Source organism: Neoarius graeffei, chromosome 17 (genome assembly GCF_027579695.1).
Source record: "Neoarius graeffei isolate fNeoGra1 chromosome 17, fNeoGra1.pri, whole genome shotgun sequence".
NCBI lineage: Eukaryota > Metazoa > Chordata > Actinopteri > Siluriformes > Ariidae > Neoarius > Neoarius graeffei.
In genome coordinates this window covers 45039419-45060267 of record NC_083585.1, presented here as the reverse complement: position 1 = coordinate 45060267, position 20849 = coordinate 45039419, and the positions used below count along the sequence as shown (strand labels likewise).

The 20849-nt window shown below is 39.5% G+C and overlaps 1 protein-coding gene across 1 annotated transcript in view; it reads right to left on the bottom strand.

Moving 5' to 3' along the window:
• plppr5a (phospholipid phosphatase related 5a) overlaps positions 1–20849 on the bottom strand; it is a 137315-nt gene that overhangs the window by 64648 nt on the left and 51818 nt on the right. The window contains exons 4-5 of the mRNA XM_060943514.1: positions 13905–14081; positions 3401–3523 (exon numbers count right to left, since the gene is read on the bottom strand). Coding sequence (XP_060799497.1) covers positions 3401–3523; positions 13905–14081 — 300 coding nt within the window. The remainder of the gene's footprint in view (positions 1–3400; positions 3524–13904; positions 14082–20849) is intronic.

Here is a 20849-nt window from a genome sequence, read left to right as displayed (position 1 = left end):
GCAGTGGGAGGGGTATTCAATAAGAAGGGTAAAAATTTCCATTCCATCCAACGAGAAGAGTGAAAACTGCTCCCACTGCCAACTCTTAATCCCATCAGGTCAAGTGATCAAAACGGTTTGACACAATGGGTAAGGTCATGTTTTTTCACACATTCCAACACAATTCTAAAACTGCTTTTTACAACATCTTCATTTATCTGGTATTTGACTTTATTTTGGTATTTGACTATTCAGTGTGTCTTGAAATTAACTCTTGTACTATTTTATTCAGTTCAGAGCCACAACCAACTCTGTTACTCTGTTACACAATTAGTCTCTAATTTTGCTCCTACTCCAACTCCAAATTTTACTCTCTAAACTCAAAATAGAGCAAAATTAACTATTTTCTAAGAAAATGCTTTTAACTCTGGAAAAAATATGCTCAGTCATTTTTCCTGTGTATGCACTACAGTGCACGCATATCAACCAATCTGCTCAGAAGAAACAGAATAAATATTTACACTTACTCGAGTTGATCTTCAGCTGGATTGAGTTGAAGTAAAAAAAAAAAGGCCATCGCTCATCATCAGTGTTGCAGTTCTCAAGGTTGAATTGAATCGCAGTCTTGAATCATGAATTGAATCATTGTCCTGAATCATTCAAAGTGCATAAAATCTGTGTGCCATCTTGCAACAAGTTTTACCTTCAAATAGCCTAAACTTTGGCTAACAGATTTTATCCTGTTTACAGTGGGCATTTCCACCGTGAAAGAGAAAGCAATCAAAACCGAAAGAGTGAAAGTGATTATTATGCCGTTACCATGTAAACAGTCTTTTATGAATGCATAAGTGGGCGCTCAGCGCTCCAACTCTGGTGTGACTAAGGTGACAAGTTTTATGTTTAATCTAATTTAGGTAATTTTAAAAAATATAATATTATTTAGCAAGTGGGCACATAGGAAAGTGGAAAGTATAACATTTCTGTCAATATGTTTATCATGCTTGTATGATAAAAACTCACAAAGATATTTATCTAAATACATGACCTACTCATTCTAAACCTGCCAAGCTTCCCTGGCGAAGCTCTTGACCCCAGAGGGTTAATGTACTATAGATAATTAATGTAGTACCAGTAAAGACAGTATGGATATATTTACCTCCACCAACATTGTTGGAGGAGGTTATGTTTTCGAGGTTATATTTTGTTTGTTTGTTTGTTTATTTGTTTGTCTGTTCCCAACATAACTCAAAAAGTAGTGAACAGATTTTGATGACATTTTAAAGAAAGGTGGGCCATGGGCCAAGAAACAATTGGCTAAATTATGATGCAAATCCAGATATGTATGCGGATCCAGGAATTTTTTTGTCTCTTCCCAATGTAAATAAAAAAAGTAGTGAATGAATTTTGATGAAATTAGCCTGTGCTACTGGCTCTCAATAGCACTAGCTTGACCACTTTATTAGCATTCACTAATACCACTGATGAACACTACACCAGCTGGAAGGTGACTGCACTGCTGCGCTAACACCACCGAGTTGTAGGTAAGCTAGCATTGACCTTTGCTAACACCACTGATGAACGCTATACTGGCTGGAAAGTGACTGCACTGCCGCGCTAACAGCACCGAGTCGTGGGTAAGCTAGCATTGGCCTTCGAATATGCTCATATGAAGAGAGTGTGCATGTATAATAATAATAATAATAATAATAATAGCTGGCTTTTTTCCATGGTATATCAGATATATTTCATTCAGCTAGCATGATATTGAACTCATATTCGATATACCACTCAAAGCCAGCCAGTATTATTTAAATATGTTACTCAGACCCACGATGTATTTTGCATGAAATATGCAAGTTTTTCAACATAAGAAGATAAATTTCATATCTTCAAGCCAACATGTGATTTTCTTTTTATTATATAGACAGGGCTGCACTGTGGCGTAGTGGTTAGCACTGTCGCCTCACAGCAAAAAGGTTCTGGATTCTAGCCCAGTGGCTGATGGGGTCCTTTAAGTGTGGAGTTTACATGTTCTCCCCGTGTCTGTGTGGGTTTCCTCTGGGTGCTTCGTTTTTCCCCACAGTCCAAAGACATGCAGTTAGGTTAACTGGCTACTCTAAACTGTCCATAGGTGTGAATGTGTGTGAATGGTTGTTTGCTTGGGAAGCTGTGACAGGCCTAGCAAGCCGGCGGTAGATGAAGTGTGCTCTTGATAGATGTAGACAGCCTTGTAAGAGGCTGGACTCTGACACGACAATTGGCCTACAGGGTGGCAGGATAAAATAAAATGAAAAATATATACAGTATATGTGGCTTGGAGTGGGAGGTATGCACTCCACTGAGTGGCCTTCTAGTCGAAATTGTTGTTAGTTACTCAGTCAAAGCTATGAATGTTCAATTTAATTAAAGTGAATCTTATTGGTTTGAATTTAATTGTAATGGCTCGGTATAGTGAATGTATTGAATCCTAACTTCTTTAACAGTATCATTTTTGTATTGCATTATATACTACATATCAACATGCATATTGTATAATCTGAAAGAGGCACATTTGCTCACCTACAATCGAAGCATACTGATGACAATACAGTAAGAAACCTGATTACGTGTAGTTTAAAGAGGAACTGAAGTCATTTTTAAACTTGCGTGTTATTCAATTAGGTTTTCGGTTTTAGTAACCTTATATCGTGACTCGTATTGGCAACTAATTGCAATTAAGTATTATACTTATCGGCCTATTTGGTTTTTAGCCATGTTGAATTTAGTTCGTTTGGTCCACGGCAAGCGTCACTTATCTGCGCAATCTTCACAAGACTTGTGTGAGACTTCGAAACGTAAAGTGTCAGCCAGGTGTCAGTGCTGCCATTTTGAAAACTGTTTATCAAACGAAATATTGCACAAAAACGAGTTTAAATGATGATTACTGCCTACTTTTTTCAAACTTTCCTGATTGCTATCAAAACAAGCAAAACTTCCAGCTTGATTACATCAGCATTCGAAAGAGGGCGTGCGCATCTTTTGACAACGTTGCCAGATGTTGGTCACTTTGATTTCTGCTATACGTTTTACTTCTGTCCTACGATGTCTCGCACAGGTCTCAACGGATCTCGTTAACAGCCATCGCTTTGACATATGGACTGATATATTACATAGCATATTTCAAACACTCAGAACTTGCTATAGCAGTGACAAAATAGCGATCAAAAATGCATTCCTATAAATATGAGATAAATAGAATTTTGATAATGAAAAAAATTTGCCTTCAGTTCTCCTGAAGGTAATAATCATAGTATCTTTATAGTTATGATTAAATGGTTCAGAAAGGGCATGGTGCACAATTTTTCATCTAAATCAACTGGAATCCACCTTGGATTGATTATAATCAAGTGTAAACAAGTGTTACATCAAATCAACACTTTACCTGTGAGACAATGTATTTCTCCATCCTGGGTTCTCCAAGCATGGGAGAGCTGGAAACATTCTCCTCAGGTGGTATCTCATTCAGGAGAGATCTTCCTTTGAAGTTCTTCACTACACAAACCACCTTCAACAAGTGCAATTAAAAAAAGAGAGAGAGAAAGAAAACAAGTATTTTGAACCTCCAGAGAGACCCAGTGGCAATATGTGAGCGAAGCCGTTGGCTATTTTGGTGAAAGCTACAAATGATGGTTGATGTAACTTTGCAGAGTCCCTCACATGGATAGTTGCCCTAAATGACGCACTGTATGTCCCACAGCATAATCATCCATTATCCAGACAAAAAAGAACATTTGCAGTGACACAGGGACAATATGGGCAATGTTCCAATAGATAGTAGAGGATGATTTTAAATGGAGCACAGCACGAAAGCCCTATGGTCAACTTCATACAGATGCAGCAATTTATCATCCTCTTCATTGCATACTTTACAATCTACAGCTATTTCTGCGCAAGAGAGCTGTTCAGCACATTAGGCAGCTACTTTTGCACTAAAATTGATCACATGATCAAAAACGGATACTTAAAGGGGAAAAAAGAGACACTAAGAGCAGCTGGTGATCCAGTACAATGTGATTCAGAACTTATGATATAATGTGATTAAGTGTCGCATAAACTACATTTTAATCAAAAATAATGTTCAAGCTGAGGAACGGGAATCTACTGGAATATGGAAACTAGTACACTGATTTGAATCTGAGCCCATAGACCTGACAGATGACAGTCCAGAGACAAATCCAGTCTGTCAGTACCAAGTATTTCAGTGGATCGAAATAAGTTACATGAAAAAAAAAACTGCAGCAGAGTCGATAAACATAAAACATATTCTGGTGGCAGCTCAACAACTTTATAAACTAGCTCAGCTTCTGTAGCAGATGATCTGTTACAGTTTATCCAATCACATGCATTGATTCAGTGTTATGCAAGTTCACACTTAAAGATAGATGGCCTTTCGATTTCATAAAATCGGTGAAATTTAGTTTCCTCTGAAATTTGGTAATCGTGATATACGTTTATTTTTGTAATATCTAAAAAAAACAGTCCATTCTGTGGTTGGGAAGTTCTTTAATTTGAGGGGATTCCCTAGCAAATAAGGTGCATGAAATCGCTCACTTCATGCAGTCCAGCAGACAGAGGAAGTCCATCCCTGTGTCTGAAATCGTTCCCTACTCACTATATAGGGCACTATATAGTGAGGACGCCATTTTGTAGGGCTGTCCAAAACCTTAGTGAGGATTATTTACACCCTATATATTGCACTCAAACTATCTCACAATGCATCATGAAAAGGAGTGTATGACCAGTGGTCACTAACCAAAGCAATATATCCCATCATGCATTGCGGTCGCACTGAAAGAAATCAAATTAAAAGTCTCAAATTTGATTTAATAAAAGGCAGCGGCAAAGAAGAAAGTATTCAGCCTTGATTTAAAAAAAACCTGAAAGATGCAGCAGACACAAAGTACTTTGTATTTATTAATGTGGGAAATGTGCTCAGTATAATATGTATTTATCACAAAAATACATGCATGTATTTATTTTGAAAACCCACCAGCCAACTGATCTGGCATGTTTTAACTGTGCGACAGTAATGACATAAATACCAGCATGATGGACTAGTGTCCGAAAGTGTTTTTTTTTTTTCATTTTATCAATGAGCTCAATATATAGTCCTCTATACAGTAATTCCCTATATTGTCAGGATTGGCGAGCTGAGGTGAAGTGAGGACCCAAGAGCAGACTCAGAAAACAGGCAGTGTAAAGAGAAAACTTTAATGAAGTAGATGGCAGAAAGGCAAAGGTACAGTAGGGCTCAGGCAAAAATCAGTAGTAAAAAAACAGGCCAGGAGGTCAAAAACACAGAGAAGCAGGTAGACACGATCAGGGACAAAACCAGGACAGAAAAACCTTCACAAAAACTGATGAACACAGGGACAAGGGAAATCCAGGCAGAGGTAGCAAAAGACAATTCAAAAGAACAGGCAGGCAAAAACAGGGACAAAAAACTGGACAAAAAAACAAGGAGAAATTCAGGCAGGGGGAAGTCAAGAAGACACAATACCAATGAGCTGTAGTGAGGCGAGGAAAGTCTACAAGAGACAGTCTGGCAAATGGAGTAGCTCCAAACAATTCTTAAAAAGCCCTGGCTGATGGGAGAGGAGTGGTAGCAGGTGTGGGAGTGCCGCTTCAGGAAATGGCCTTCAGCAAGGCAGGACTGAATTCCTGTCCTGGAGCCAGCCTGGAGCCGACATGGAAGTCCCACAATCTAAGGCATGGATGGACTGGACCGGACTGTGACATATATAGGGAGTAGGGAGTAGTGAACGAGTGAGTGATTTCGGACGCAGAGCATGTGTGCATGCGCAGGTTTACCTCCTTCTCTTCTTTTTCTTATTCTTTTAGATTTTACAGCAGCTGGCATCCAGTGTTGTATTACTGCCATCTACAGGTTTACCTTTGACCATGCATGGACAGTTACATCATTCTGTCGCTAAACGAACAGCTGATCACACCGAGGTGCTCGCTGATTGCCGATATTTATTAGTTTGGTCCTGCGTTTCCTTTCCTTTGCAACATAACATCTTTTCTTCTCGCTTTCTATTACTGTAGTCGGTCTTCCATGTTTCATTCGTGTCCTCCATTTTTCTCTCCTGTTTCAAATTTGTATCCCACAATGCCTTGCGTGAACGGGGAAAGCCCACCACGTGATGCATGATGTAGTATCTTGAATTGGGTCATGGTGAAGCAAGAACTAATAGCAGAGAATTTAGGGCCACAGGGCCCAAATTCATTAATTGTTCTATTAAAATAAAACTAATAAAATTGGAAGTCTGTGATTTGAATTCAGTAGCTTTCGGTCCACTAAACAAAAATAATTGAGTGTCAGGGAAAATTCTTTTTATGACCTAAACCTGAAAAATCTGAAAGGCAGGCTACCTTTAACAAGAGCTAGTTCAAAGTTCAGATCACACAGATTAAAATGAATTAGTTCACGTTCACTTCTTTCACATCTTTTTTAATCAACTGTGCTGAGTTTCCCAAAAGCATCACAGCACAAAGCTCATCGTTAAATGGTAGCGCGAGCAGCACAATCAACGCTCTCTCGCCTAGTTAAGACGTTCTGAGCATTAAGAGGCTTTTGGGAAACCCACTGTTGAACTGAATCTCAAGTGAAAATTTTGATCAGTAAATAAAATATCAAATTTCACCTCGCATTAGAAAGCTCTTGGAGTCTACTTTATCGATATTAATAAATCCATAGTGTCACAACCAGTGCATCTGAGCGCATTGCTATAAGACAACACAGGTTAAGACAAAGGAATGTGTGAGAAAATCGAGATGGCCACCTAATAATTTACCAAGGTGCGATCCTCAGACATTGTAACACATAATATTTCATATAATAACATAAAAGTAAAACGTTTGCCCTAAATTATCCCTAATTCTGGTGCGTGAGCGTTGTTCACTCTCATGAGTTGCAAACTGATTTTTGAGTTCACCAAAAATATGAGCGCATTCAATAAATGCCATGTTCATGCACAACACTGCATGCATGTAACTCATTGGACTAGAGATGAGCTAAAGACTTCAGATCATAAAGGGGAATGGTTTCCAAGAATGTCATAGATTTTTCATTTTATTTAGATGTTTCTTGTTAGGTCAGAGTTTGTGGCACTAGTCAAAAGTTATAACATGAAGTCATAGCATGAACCAGAACAAAAGCACTAAAATTGTGTTATTTATAATGAGAAACTAATCATTAAAGTGCCATTCCACCATTGGATGTATTCTTTGGCATAAAATACAATATATTTTATGACAACATGACTAGACAGAGAAATCTTTTAGCTTCAAAATTATATATCAAACATAATTTTTTGACAACGAAAAGTATATTAATTTTGCGACCAAAGTCACCTACCCTTTTAATTTCCGCGCGGTAGTGAAACGTGATGTCATCGGCAGGTTCCCCTTCTTGTGTACCACGTGACGGTCTATTTTTAGACCAGAAAACCCCCAAAGTGAGAGAGTCATTTCTCCTCGTATATGAGAGCCAAAAAAATTGCGAAAAATTTTGAGTTAATCTTTCAGTTAGCTAGATTTATTGGTATTAGCTAGATTTATTGGTATTATTTTTATCGCGTTCTATCCGCCATTGCTGATAATATGTGCCACGTCACGTGGTACACAAGAAGGGGAACCTGCCGATGACATCACGTTTCACTACCGCGCGGAAATTAAAAGGGTAGGTGACTTTGGTCGCAAAATTAATATACTTGTCGTTGTCAAAAAATTATGTTTGATATATCATTTTGAAGCTAAAAGATTTCTCTATCTAGTGATACCATTTATATGTTGTCAAAATATATTGTATTTTATGCCAAAGAATACATCCAATGGTGGAATGGCACTTTAATGGTTAACCATTAAAAGTGACCTTTTTGTCAACATTTATTTACTTTAGTTGCTTATCCAGACCTTTCTAAATGAGGAATGTAACTGGTCCTTGTTTTAATTTTAGTTGAATACTTTTGCTATATATTGATACCAAGTGAAATGAGGAATTTCATCTTTCCCCTGTTCCCCAACCTTTCACATGGAGAAATAGGTCAGCATGTATCACAGTCTCAAGGAAACACTCGCTTTCCATCCAAAACCAACTGCAATGTCACTTTATCTCAACATGAATCAACCAAGCAACACTGTGTACACACTTTTGAACACTTTACACACTGACATTTGGTTGTCCTGGCACCATGGTGCTTTATCAGAGCTGAGAAGAACGCTTGGTGAAAGCCATGGCTCTGGCTTCATCTTTTTTAAAGCTGTCCTGTACTGAAGCAAGATGTCTCATGGTTTATTTAGAATACAGTACTTACAATGTAAAAGTCTTAGGCACCCTATTATTTTTTGATAAAAGCTTTGTGATACATTTCTATTTTATTACTTTTCCATTATCAAGTCGGTACAAAAACATTTTAGAGTTCCAAACGGAAAAAAAAAATGTTTGTATCTGAGCAGCGTATTACATAAGTGAGCACTTTTCAGATTAAAAAAAGAAAACATAATGAAGGCTACTGGGTTTTGGGGCAAAATTAAGAAGTAAATGTGACAGTCAAAGTGTCAGAAGAACTGTGGCTGGTTCTGTAAGATGCTCAGTAAAACCTACAGCTCATTTCCGCATAAAATTGCACTCATTGTACCTGAGACTACAATTTTTTTTTTAACCAAAGGGTTGTCTCACACCAAATATTGACTTTGTTTCATTTATTATGGCTTCCTGCTGTTTATAGTATTTTTTTTTATGTTGAAACATTTCATTTCATCATTTTTAAGCCATTTTTTGGTCTCCAGCATTTCTTTACATGTGCTTAAGACTTTTGCACAGTACTGTATATCAAAAAATGAATTGCAGGATATCAGTTCCATTTGCGTGTCCTATAGGAGCCACTATCATACACCATGCACTAGATATTTGACCTAATTATCTCCCCACAACAAGGGGGGCGGCTCCCTGCTCACTGCACTGTCTATATGGGAGAGGAGGAGCACCCATTAGTTACGGACTAATCATTTACATTTATATTGACTTATTCGGCAAAGTGACTTACAAAATGTGTCAAAAGCAAACGGCACAATAATACAAAAAGATGTTGGAAAGGCTGTGCGATATTCCTAGTACACTCTGGAAGGTAGCTGGAGGAAAAAAAGAAGTATGCTTAATCATTTGGCAGATACTTTTAACAAAAGCAACTTCAGACCAAATCTAATCCAAGCACATAGTAGTGTTAAGTGCCTTGCTCGAGGCCTCAGCAGTGGTACTCTGGCAGACCTGGGATTTGAGCACATACAGTAAGCTTCCAATAACAAGCTCAGACTGTTAGCAACCGCAGCCCTGTAAAGTTCTGTCTCCTCAGCAGAGCAGTGGTAAAACAAGTCCTGAGGCTAGTAAATTAGTTTATAAGAACAAAAGTAGCCCAAGTACTGAGCCCTGAACTCCTGTGATGTGGCTCTGTGGTGATGAATCTGTACCTCTCCAGGCCACATGGTAAAATCAGTTCTGCAGATGTGATTTAAAAAAAAAAAGCCAGGTTCCTTTTGCTGAAATCAGCGAAAGTAGTGATAAGGTTCTAGGGTTTCATAGTGTGATTGAGAAAAAGCATAAAGAATGAGGACATGGTACTTTCCCTGGCTTTGTGTAGAGCTTCAGTGGCTAGAAGCCAGGAAGAAGGTTACTGTACAATGCTCGAAAAACCTCATGTATGATTGTCCCAGACAACTAAAGTCTGTGCAAGGACGAGTAAAACTTTAATGGTAATCATCCGATCGAATGACAAAAGTTAGTGCTGGCAACCTAAACAACACAGGCACACAGGTGCTAAGAGAGCAGGAAACCAGTCTAAAGTAGCTCGTCTTGTTTCATGGAAAATGCATTAAAAAGTCTTATTCATCAACATGACAATATATAAAAGGACAAAAATATTTTGAGGAAATCATTCAAATTTCTTTGTTTTTGGATATAATTCATCGAAGTATGTGTGTGCTCGAGTGTACTGGAAAAGCTCAACTCAGAGGGGTCCACGTAATGACATAATTATACCAGTTGGCTAAGGGTGACAAGGGTCAAGGACATCGTGTGCCAGCAGCGCGATTGAAGCGGGCAGGTGTCAAACTTGGAACTTTTATATCACGACTGGAGTTAATAATAAACAATATCACTGAATAATGTTCCTTACCTCTAACCAGTGTGTGTGTGTGCGTTTTATATATATAAATTTTTAAAATTGTTTTTGATGGTTTCATATTTCATAATGATATTTTTATTTTCTAAATATTTATCAACATACTGCCATTGTGGCACGGGAACCTGTGATTGGTGGACAGCCGACAAAGGGTGTCTCCCATTGGTTGTAAATCATGACATAAAAATCGTAAACACATACGGGACCCGCTGACTGGCTGTTCACATACTGAAGCCAAGCGGAGATGTCCAGCGTCTGCTGCTGTTGTCCAAAGAAAACTACAGCTAAAAAAGCTCTACTACCAGATTATTGGACAATCTTAGTCAGAAAGAAGCAAAGGATAGATATACACGGAAATTAGAGTTTATTAGCGGTTATGATCCATGCAAAATTCCTCGAAATGACTGGAGTGACAGTGCAGACTTGTGGCCTAGCATTAGCGTTAGCTCCATGTTGGAATATACATTCTTTTTTCCCGAAAAGTCCTGACACAGAAGAACAGTTTAAAAAAACTACAAAAGCAAGAAAACCTTCTTTGTTTAAAGACTTTTTTCCAACATCAGCTTTTGGGAACAGAATGTTGCAAAAGCCAAAGCATTTACTCTCAAAGGGCTTTGACTTGAACTGTGGGCTAGATCTTATTCCTACCTGTTCATGTCTCAGCAACCCCAAGGACATGTAGTTACAGAGCTATCTGCACTCTGTCATTTATACAGTGATGCTTATTATTGTTAAAACAATATCTGAAGTGTTCTATCCATCCATCATCCGTAACCGCTTATCCTGTGCAGGGTATCGCAGGCAAGCTGGAGCCTATCCCAGCTAATTATGGGCAAGAAGCGGGGTACACCCTGAACAAGTCACCAGGTCATCACAGGGCTGACACATAGACACAGACAGCCATTCACATTCACACAAAAATGGTACCTGCTGCCATCTGGCAAGGCATGCTGCAATACAGATGTGAGTGGGGAGTCAAACTTTCACAATTACCAGAGGACCAGCCCCCCACTGTAACCCTAACTGTATAGGCGGGAGGCTGAGGGATATAGAAGCGGAGATTGGCGCCGTCCAATGTGCCTTAAGTGCCTGGTTAGTACTGGGACGGGAGACTGCCTGGGAAAACCAGGTCCTGGCACAGGAAGGACTTTGACTTTGTATTCAGACTGGTTCGCATCCAACAGTTTACTCAAAGATTAACCTGCTAATTAGTTTTACAGTATATTGGGATGTTGAACACATTGTTATCATGGACACATTAAAGCACAAACAGCATTTTTGTGCATCATTTGTGGCATCATTTGTATGCACTAAAGGATCAAGTCCATATAAGACTGTCAATCCCATGCCTGCTGCCTGACTGGCATCGCACCAGTCTTCAACTTGCAGCGTATGTGTCCACAAGATGGTGCCATGTCAGCATTTTGGGCTGAACCAGATGCTTGTGTGTAGGCATCACTCCCAAGTCTGGTTCCAGTGGTGGGTCTCAGTAAGCCTTTTTTGGACCTTTCATGGGTGAATTTAGGATTGTGCTTTGTCTGATCTGTACTCACAGATCTGCTCACCAAGGCTGGCCCTACTGAGAGCATTAAACTCCTTTTGACGTAGCCCTGAGGGTCACTAAAGTACAGACGTCCCTTCAGTAAGACAAGGTTTCAATCCATGGATCCTACCTGCAAGCCATACCCAGGACCTGCTGGAGAGATAATATCTCACAAATGAATTGGGGATGGATGGGGATGGATGGCAGACAGTATGTGAGAGAAAAGATGCTTCCATAACATCCTCTAATGGCATCATACCAACTGATCGAACTGCAAAAATTAAGCAGAGGTAAGCTTCATATGTCAGACCTCTAGCTTCACTACAGATTCTGGTACATGTTTCACCAATAAATGTGACCAAGAACTGACTACTTTCACAGAAAAGCAATTTACCTGACAAGGCAGATGAACCACAGGCCTTTTCACACAGGCTGTCAGAAAGTATGTGAAAGTATCTCGTTTTCTCACCACAAAGTGCTTCACACAAGATTCCTGAATAAGTTTTAAAGACAGGGTTCCATGAATTTTTTTTTTTAATCCAGTTGCTCAAAAAAAAAAAGCTCATTGTGTCATGGTGAGGATCAAAATTTTATTTTCTTTCATCTGTGTGTGTGTGTGTGTGTGTGTGTACATACAGTACTGTGCAAAAGTATTCGGCACATATAAAGAAATGCTGTAGACCAAAAATGGCTTATGCACCCCATTTATTTTCATACAAACTTTGTTATAGATTTCTATTTTATGATTTCTACATTATCGAGTCGGTACAAAAACATTTTAGAGTCCAAATGTTCGTTTTCCAACACAAAATTAAACTTTACAGAAAAAAAGTTTGTACCTGAGCAGCATATTGCATAAGCGAGCACTTTTCAGATTAAAAAAGAAATCATAATGAAGGCTGCTGGGTTTTGGTGCAAAATGAAGAAGCGAGTGTGACAGTCAAAGTGTCCAGAAGAACTGTGGCTGGTTCTGTAAGATGCTCAGTAAAATCTACAGCTCATTTCCGCATAAAACTGCACTCACTGTACCTCAGACTACTATTTTATTTTATTTTATTTTTTTAAGCAAACGGTCGCCTCACACCAAATACTGACTTTGTTTCATTTATTATGGCTTACTGCTGTTTATAGTATTTTTTAATGTTGATTTTTTAATGTTTAACAAGGTTTAACATTTAATATTTACATATTTTTAATGCAATGATTTTTTAAAAATGTTTAACCCTAACTCTACTCTGTACAGTTAGCACATAAAGATTTTCTGATTCAAATTGATTTATTTCCATTTGCTCCAGAATGACACAGCAGTAAATACACAGTGACCCATGGAAATAGAGGTTATGGCTGGGCACAAATCTGTTTTCCACCCATGATTATGAATCCTGAAGAAGAATTGCATGCTGCAGTGTATTTTTCCATTTTCACAAATGAATGCAGAAGGTTTAGTGGCTTATAAAAAGGCCTCAACGTTTAGCTTCCGTCCAGCATGCTAGTAATTGGCCCTAAAAATGTTTGGAAAAAAAACATGTCTCTATGTTGACTTATCCAACTCAAAGTGAAGAATGATCCTGATGGAGAAATATAACCATTTTTGAATACTTCCTGGTAGTGATTTGATCGTGTATACTGTCGCACTAAGATGAAGCTGACAATGACTGGGAACTGGAGAGAACTAAATTGGGTACATTGGGTGAAAAAGAACTAAATTAGGTAAAATTAAAAAAAAAAAACAGAGTGAATGGCGGCACAGTGGTGTAGTGGTTAGTGCTGTCGCCTCACAGCAAGAAGGTCCGGGTTCGAGCCCCGTGGCCGGCGAGGGCCTTTCTGTGCGGAGTTTGCATGTTCTCCCCGTGTCTGCGTGGGTTTCCTCCGGGTGCTCCGGTTTCCCCCACAGTCCAAAGACATGCAGGTTAGGTTAACTGGTGACTCTAAATTGACCGTAGGTGTGAATGTGAGTGTGAATGGTTGTCTGTGTCTATGTGTCAGCCCTGTGATGACCTGGCGACTTGTCCAGGGTGTACCCCGCCTTTCGCCCGTAGTCAGCTGGGATAGGCTCCAGCTTGCCTGCGACCCTGTAGAACAGGATAAAGCGGCTACAGATAATGAGATGAGATGAGACCACAGTGAGTGTGGAATGACCAGATTAATGTGCAATCTCTTACCATGAAGATAGCGATGGCCGCTCCGATGATGAAGCCAGTGATGACATCGCTCCAGTGATTCCGATATTCCACCACACGGTTTATTCCGGTCAGAAAAGCCAGGCACATGAGGCCCAGAGAGACAACAGGCTTGGCCAGACGTGTGCCTTTGGACTTCACTGAGCATGTGATGTACATCTGTGCAAACACACACAATCTGCTATAATCTGTCTTTATTCTCACTGCTTCAAAAAAAAACAAAAAAACTCAATTATAAACAGGTGTTAATGAATACCATACAAAGTGCAAAAGTCAAAATAACACCAAAGTACTCATAATAGTTGATTAGCTTCATTTATTTTTACTTTAAATGCTAAAGTACAATGACATGTTTTTTGGCTTTTTTGTAAACTGGTCATAGACAGATCGTCGATTAATGCTTCATGGATTTCAATTTTTTTTTTTTTTTAGAATAAAAGCTACAACCGCCTGTCACTGCTTTTCATATGCTTTTGTCTTGAAATTTTCAGTCAGGCAGCTTTTAATGAGAAGAACACTTAAGATGCCAGACATGATGAATACATTCATACTGCAAAAACATCTCCAGCTCTGATTTATTTCCTTATTTGTGGTATGACACTGTGAAAACAGCAAAAAATATAATTTCGTATTGAATCTGACATTTTTTTATTTCAGTTTGGGCCACTTCCATATCTATCTATCTATCTATCTATCTATCTATCTATCTATCTATCTATCTATCTATCTATCTATCTGTCTGTCTGTCTGTCTGTCTGTCTGTCTGACAGAGACAGACAAACAGGCAGACTGACTGACTGATTGTTTCTGACCTCCCATAGGGTTTTAACTGGATTGAGATATCGTGACTGATGAAGACCACAACATGATTTATATAATTTTCATCCTCATCAAACCATTCACTGAAACCACATGCCCTGTGGATGGAGGTGGAGTCATCCAGGTAGAGACCACACCCATCAGGATAGAAATGCTCCATGATAGGATAAAGGTGGTAACTCAGTTGAACTTTATATTGATTTACACTGACTCCTCCCTCTAACGATGGGTATACACTGTGATTTTGGGCTGTCCCAGACGAAAAATGTGAAGAAAAAAAAACATGGTGATATCTTTGGTCAAGACTCCAAAATGGTGGTCCTATGTCACACTGTCACACCGTGAGAGAGGTTCAAAGGTGGCTGTTGTCGCAGTCTTGTGGCCAAAGATAGCCTGGGACAAACTTCATGACAGTGTCAGAAACTGAAGATGACCATCTCACAATGTGCCTACTGCTACGGCCTACATCTACTAACCAACCAATAGGAATGTAGTATGAAATGCTGCACTGATCAATGTTACATTACATTACATTAATGGCATTTAGCAGACGCTCTTATCCAGAGTGACGTACAACATACCCAGAGCAGCCTGGGGAGCAGTTGGGGGTTAGGTGCCTTGCTCAAGGGCACTTCAGCCATTCCTGCTGGTCCAGGGAATCAAACCGGTAACCTTTTGGTCCCAAAGCAGCTTCTTGAACCTTTAAGCCATGACTTCCCCCATGTGGCTTCCCCATGGCTTCCCCAATGTGACATTGGCACCAAACCTATTCTTTCTTAGTGTCATTGTGTATCACTATAGTGGAGCAGATGGATGCTGCATGCTGATGCTGTTTAATTCTTGTATATTGACTTAAGCCTATGATTCAGTAGGTGTTATCATCATACAGTCTACATACATCAAATTTGATGTGGTACCCAAGTTTATTACAACCCCGATTCCAAAAAAGTTGGGACAAAGTACAAATTGTAAATAAAAACAGAATGCAATAATTTACAAATCTCAAAAACTGATATTGTATTCACAATAGAACATAGACAACATATCAAATGTCGAAAGTAAGACATTTTGAAATTTCATGCCAAATATTGGCTCATTTGAAGTTTCATGACAGCAACACATCTCAAAAAAGTTGGGACAGGGGCAATAAGAGGCTGGAAAAGTTTAAGGTACAAAGAAGGAACAGCTGGAGGACCAAATTGCAACTCAATTGGCAATAGGTCATTAACATGACTGGGTATCAAAAGAGCATCTTGGAGTGGCAGCAGCTCTCAGAAGTAAAGATGGGAAGAGGATCACCAGTCCCCCTACAGTAATTCTGCGCTGACAAATAGTGGAGCAATATCAGAAAGGAGTTCGACAGTGTAAAATTGCAAAGAGTTTGAACATATCATCATCTACAGTGCATAATATCATCAAAAGATTCAGAGAATCTGGAAGAATCTCTGTGCGTAAGGGTCAAGGCCGGAAAACCATACTGGGTGCCTGTGATCTTTGGGCCCTTAGACAGTACTGCATCACATACAGGCATGCTTCTGTATTGGAAATCACAAAATGGGCTCAGGAATATTTCCAGAGAACATCTGTGAACGCAATTCACCGTGCCATCCGCTGTTGCCAGCTAAAACTCTATAGTTCAAAGAAGAAGCCGTATCTAAACATGATCCAGAAGCGCAGACATCTTCTCTGGGCCAAGGCTCATTTAAAATGGACTGTGGCAAAGTGGAAAACTGTTCTGTGGTCAGACGAACCAAAATTTGAAGTTCTTTATGGAAATCAGGGACGCTGTGTCATTCGGACTAAAGAGGAGAAGGAAGACCCAAGTTGTTATCAGCGCTCAGTTCAGAAGCCTGCATCTCTAATGGTATGGGGTTGCATTAGTGCATGTGGCATGGGCAGCTTACACATCTGGAAAGACACCATCAATGCTGAAAGGTATATCCAGGTTCTAGAGCAACATATGCTCCCATCCAGACGACGTCTCTTTCAGGGAAGACCTTGCATTTTCCAACATGACAATGCCAAACCACATACTGCATCAATTACAGCATCATGGCTGCGTAGAAGAAGGGTCCGGGTACTGAACTGGCCAGCCTGCAGTCCAGATCTTTCACCCATAGAAAACATTTGGCGCATCATAAAACGGATGATACGACAAAAAAGACCTAAGACAGTTGAGCAACTAGAATCCTACATTAGACAAGAATGGGTTAACATTCCTATCCCTAAACTTGAGCAACTTGTCTCCTCAGTCCCCAGACGTTTACAGACTGTTGTAAAGAGAAAAGGGGATGTCTCACAGTGGGAAACATGGCCTTGTCCCAACTTTTTTGAGATGTGTTGTTGTCATGAAATTTAAAATCACCTAATTTTTCTCTTTAAATGATACATTTTCTCAGTTTAAACATTTGCTATGTCATCTATGTTCTATTCTGAATAAAATATGGAATTTTGAAACTTCCACATCATTGCATTCCATTTTTATTTACAATTTGTACTTTGTCCCAACTTTTTTGGAATCGGGGTTGTATATGATTGCTGAAATCTCACGGTCTGTAGGAATCATAAGGGGACAAGAGGATTGAAACCATGCCAGCACAAATTATTTAATTTGTCACCTGTCTGAAGATAAATTATTGACTCTAATGGGGAATTTATAATACAAATATATAGGCCCATTTCTTAGTTCACTGGAAATTGCATTGGAAATGCCAATGCAGCCATGCTATATGATTTAGCATTTTTAGATATTGTACATCACATAAATATTAGTAGTCAGAAAAACATTTAGTTCAGACTCACTGAGGACAAGATTTATATTTGTACAGCATCACAGGAATGGCCTCTTATTGTATTTGGATTGGGTTTTGTATTTCTTACCATGATATCGGCATTGTGTTTTACATTTACATCAATATTCATTCATCAGTCTGCCTGCGGCTGCAGAAACTATCATGGGACCTGGTATGAGGCCTGGTACACCAACAGAGTGCATTACTTGGAGAGAACTGGCTACGTCATTGGTTGCGTCCTGTCTGTTCCTCCTGCTGTTTCATCTCAGCCTTGAAGGAAAGAAGGAGAAAGAAAAGGGCAGTGGATCTACACGCACACATACATAGAGAGAGAGAGCCTGGAGCGAGCAGCAGCAGGAACACACTGAACCACTGCACTTTTATATAAGCTCCTTTCCTCACTTTATCTCTTTAACAGCAGAGAGAAGGTAATTCAGCAAAGACGAAAGGCTTTAAGGCCAAATCATTTCATTGATCTTTCAGCCTGTTGTCATTTGTGGACCTAAACCCAACAGCAGTCTGTAGTTTGGTATCACTGACATTATTAACATGATTACTGTCATAGGAGCCATCGATTTAATCTCCTAAAAGCTTAACATAACACTCGCTCTGTTTGACCTCTTTCACTGCAGGCATTTTTGTGAAATCATTCCCCTCTTGCTTCATTTTATATTTAATTAAATTCTGGCTCATTTCATAAGCACGATCAGTGGAATATTTATCAGTCTTACGTCAGGCTAAGCGATGTGATCATATAATATAAATATTGTGATTAATGATTAAATTAGGTCACAATATGCTTTTTGAATACTGTATATGCTTTTTGTGGGTACCTCAAAATATTGAAATGAAATATCTATTTTTTGTTTGTTTTTTGTTTTTGTTTTGTTTTTTACTATTTTAATCACAAACTGATTGGAAGAAGCTGATATGACGGGGGAAAATATTGTGATTAATATTTAAAATTGTAAAATTTTAGTTTTAAACAGATTTACGTTTTTCCTTCTTTTCATCTTTTTTTTTTTTGGTTTATTCAAATTAAAATGAAAAAAAAAAATTGAAGCCATGAAGGAAAGTATCACAGAAGAGGGCTTTTGTTGTTGTTGTTGTTTGTTCATTTTTATGGCTATGAAATTATATCATGTACTGTATCGTAGAAGTGTCTTTGAGAATCATGATTTGATATTTTGGTCATATGATGTCATTTTGTTAGCCTGTCATCCTATCAGAAGTGTTAGAAACATAAAAACATAGAAACTTCAAAAATTCAGAACTAAGACACACCCAGACACCAGTTATTCACACTTGAGATCATAGTTTCTGCTGACTGATAGGAAAAATTTAGACTGGTTGGTTAAATAACAATATAACAATATTATTTGTATATATCTAATACAGGTCTTAATGAGAGAGTTAAAACAGACAACAAGAATTATATGGTTGTATCTCCAATTTCTCTTCGTAGCCCAAAAATCCCTGCAAGAATTTCTTATTTGAGTAATAAAGATTAGAGGTGCAGCTTCAATTAGTTAAAAAAAGACTGTTTTTGGTACAAATGCCCTTAGTGCACAGTTTGTTTTGTTTCCTGGTCCTGCTGTCCCCGCCCCTGTCCTCTCATTGGTCAATTCCCATACAGTATGTGTGCATTTGTCCTGGGCAAGACTTTAAACTGCATCCGGTGGTGAGGACCTGGTCTAAGAGTTCCAGGGTTTCAGGGAGAATGTCAAAACCCCCTAGTCGCCACTGTTCTGGGGTACCCTTGGGCAAGGTGCACTACCCATAAGCCTCCCACATCAGGGTTACGATACTGCTGCCACTGTGGTATAGATTCTCATTAGGATCAAGTGGATAGGGGTTGGCCCCTCACCAATGCTCATTGCTACCATTGTGGTCAGGTCCTTAGGCCAAATGGATAGAGGAAAGACCCCTGATCAATGCCTAGTCCTGTGTGGCAGGGGTTTTCTCTGATGGTGCAACATGGCTACAGCATCTCTTCTTTCCAGGCATCTCGACTGTGTCTTGCCCTAGTTCCAGAAAGTCGAAAGGCCAAGTTTGGTTCCGGTTTTGTGTGCCTGGTCCCATTAAACCTGCACACGCTGCTGAATGGATTACATTTCAGGGATTACAGATCATGGAAGCTGTGCGTCGTGAATGGAGGAAGGCCGCTGCTCAACAGCACTTTCAGACCCTGCAGCAAGGACATGGCTGAGTCTCTGTGCTGCTAATCCATTCAACCACGATACTCACCCGTGAGTGGCTGTGACGATGACGATGATGTGTCCACAGTGGCGCAGATACGTTTTTTGAACTGGGGGGGACAAAGCTGCCAGCAAACCAACCCCGACCCCGTGGCTGGGCTAGGTGTGTGTGTGTAAAGTGTAAACCAGTGCATCCTGACTTTCTAACTATGCCTGTGTGTAGCGTGAGCGGCAGTCAGTCAACAACTCTTCGCAAAGTTTCCTTATGAAACAATATGCTCGCTGAAATTATGGCAGGGAATGCCAGATTAAACATTAAAACTGCCTTCTGAGCACTGTATCTACAGGCTACCACCGAAAGAAGGAGGCTACCAGAAAGGCATCTCTACTCCGTACGATTTTACTTTCACTATGACATTACTTTGAACAGACTATCAAAAAATTGCAAGGTGATATGATAAAGTAAGGCACAGTTTACTTACAGTCGTTTTTTTTTTTTTAAAAACGATGCAATCGTTTTCTGCCTTTTGGCACCCTTCATCATGCCGTGTTGGGGTCCTGAACTAGGAGGCGCTGTCCCCGATATGCCTGTCAAACTTATTGTGGGTAACCATAGCAACCAAGCTCGAGCTCGCAACCTGTGCAGTCTGCGCAGTTGCAACTATGTATGTACTGCTGTGCACCTCAATAAACCGAATGGTAATTAGTGTTTTGATTTTTCCGTGAGGTTTGCCTTATGCAAAGAAAGACAGCATAGATGTTTTTTCCTCCCTATAAGTGGGGGGGACCGAACGAGGTGAATTTAAATCTGGGTGGGACAAATCCCCCCCTCTATCTGCGCCCGTGTGTGTGCACCTGTGCTTAGTTTTGTCTTTGAATATTTTGACTACACACTGTATACCCTCATGTTCCCACCAGTGACTTATGTCTATAGATTTTGCGTGGGGCAGTACGACATTAATAACCACATAGCCTCAAACAGCATGAACTCATCGCTATCATAGCGATGGCGTAAGAGATGACTTAGGCTATAGGCTACTAACAGGAGAATTTTTAAAGTAAACAGGTAAAAGATGGCATGGTGGTGCAGTGGTTAGTATGGTCATCTCACAGCAAGA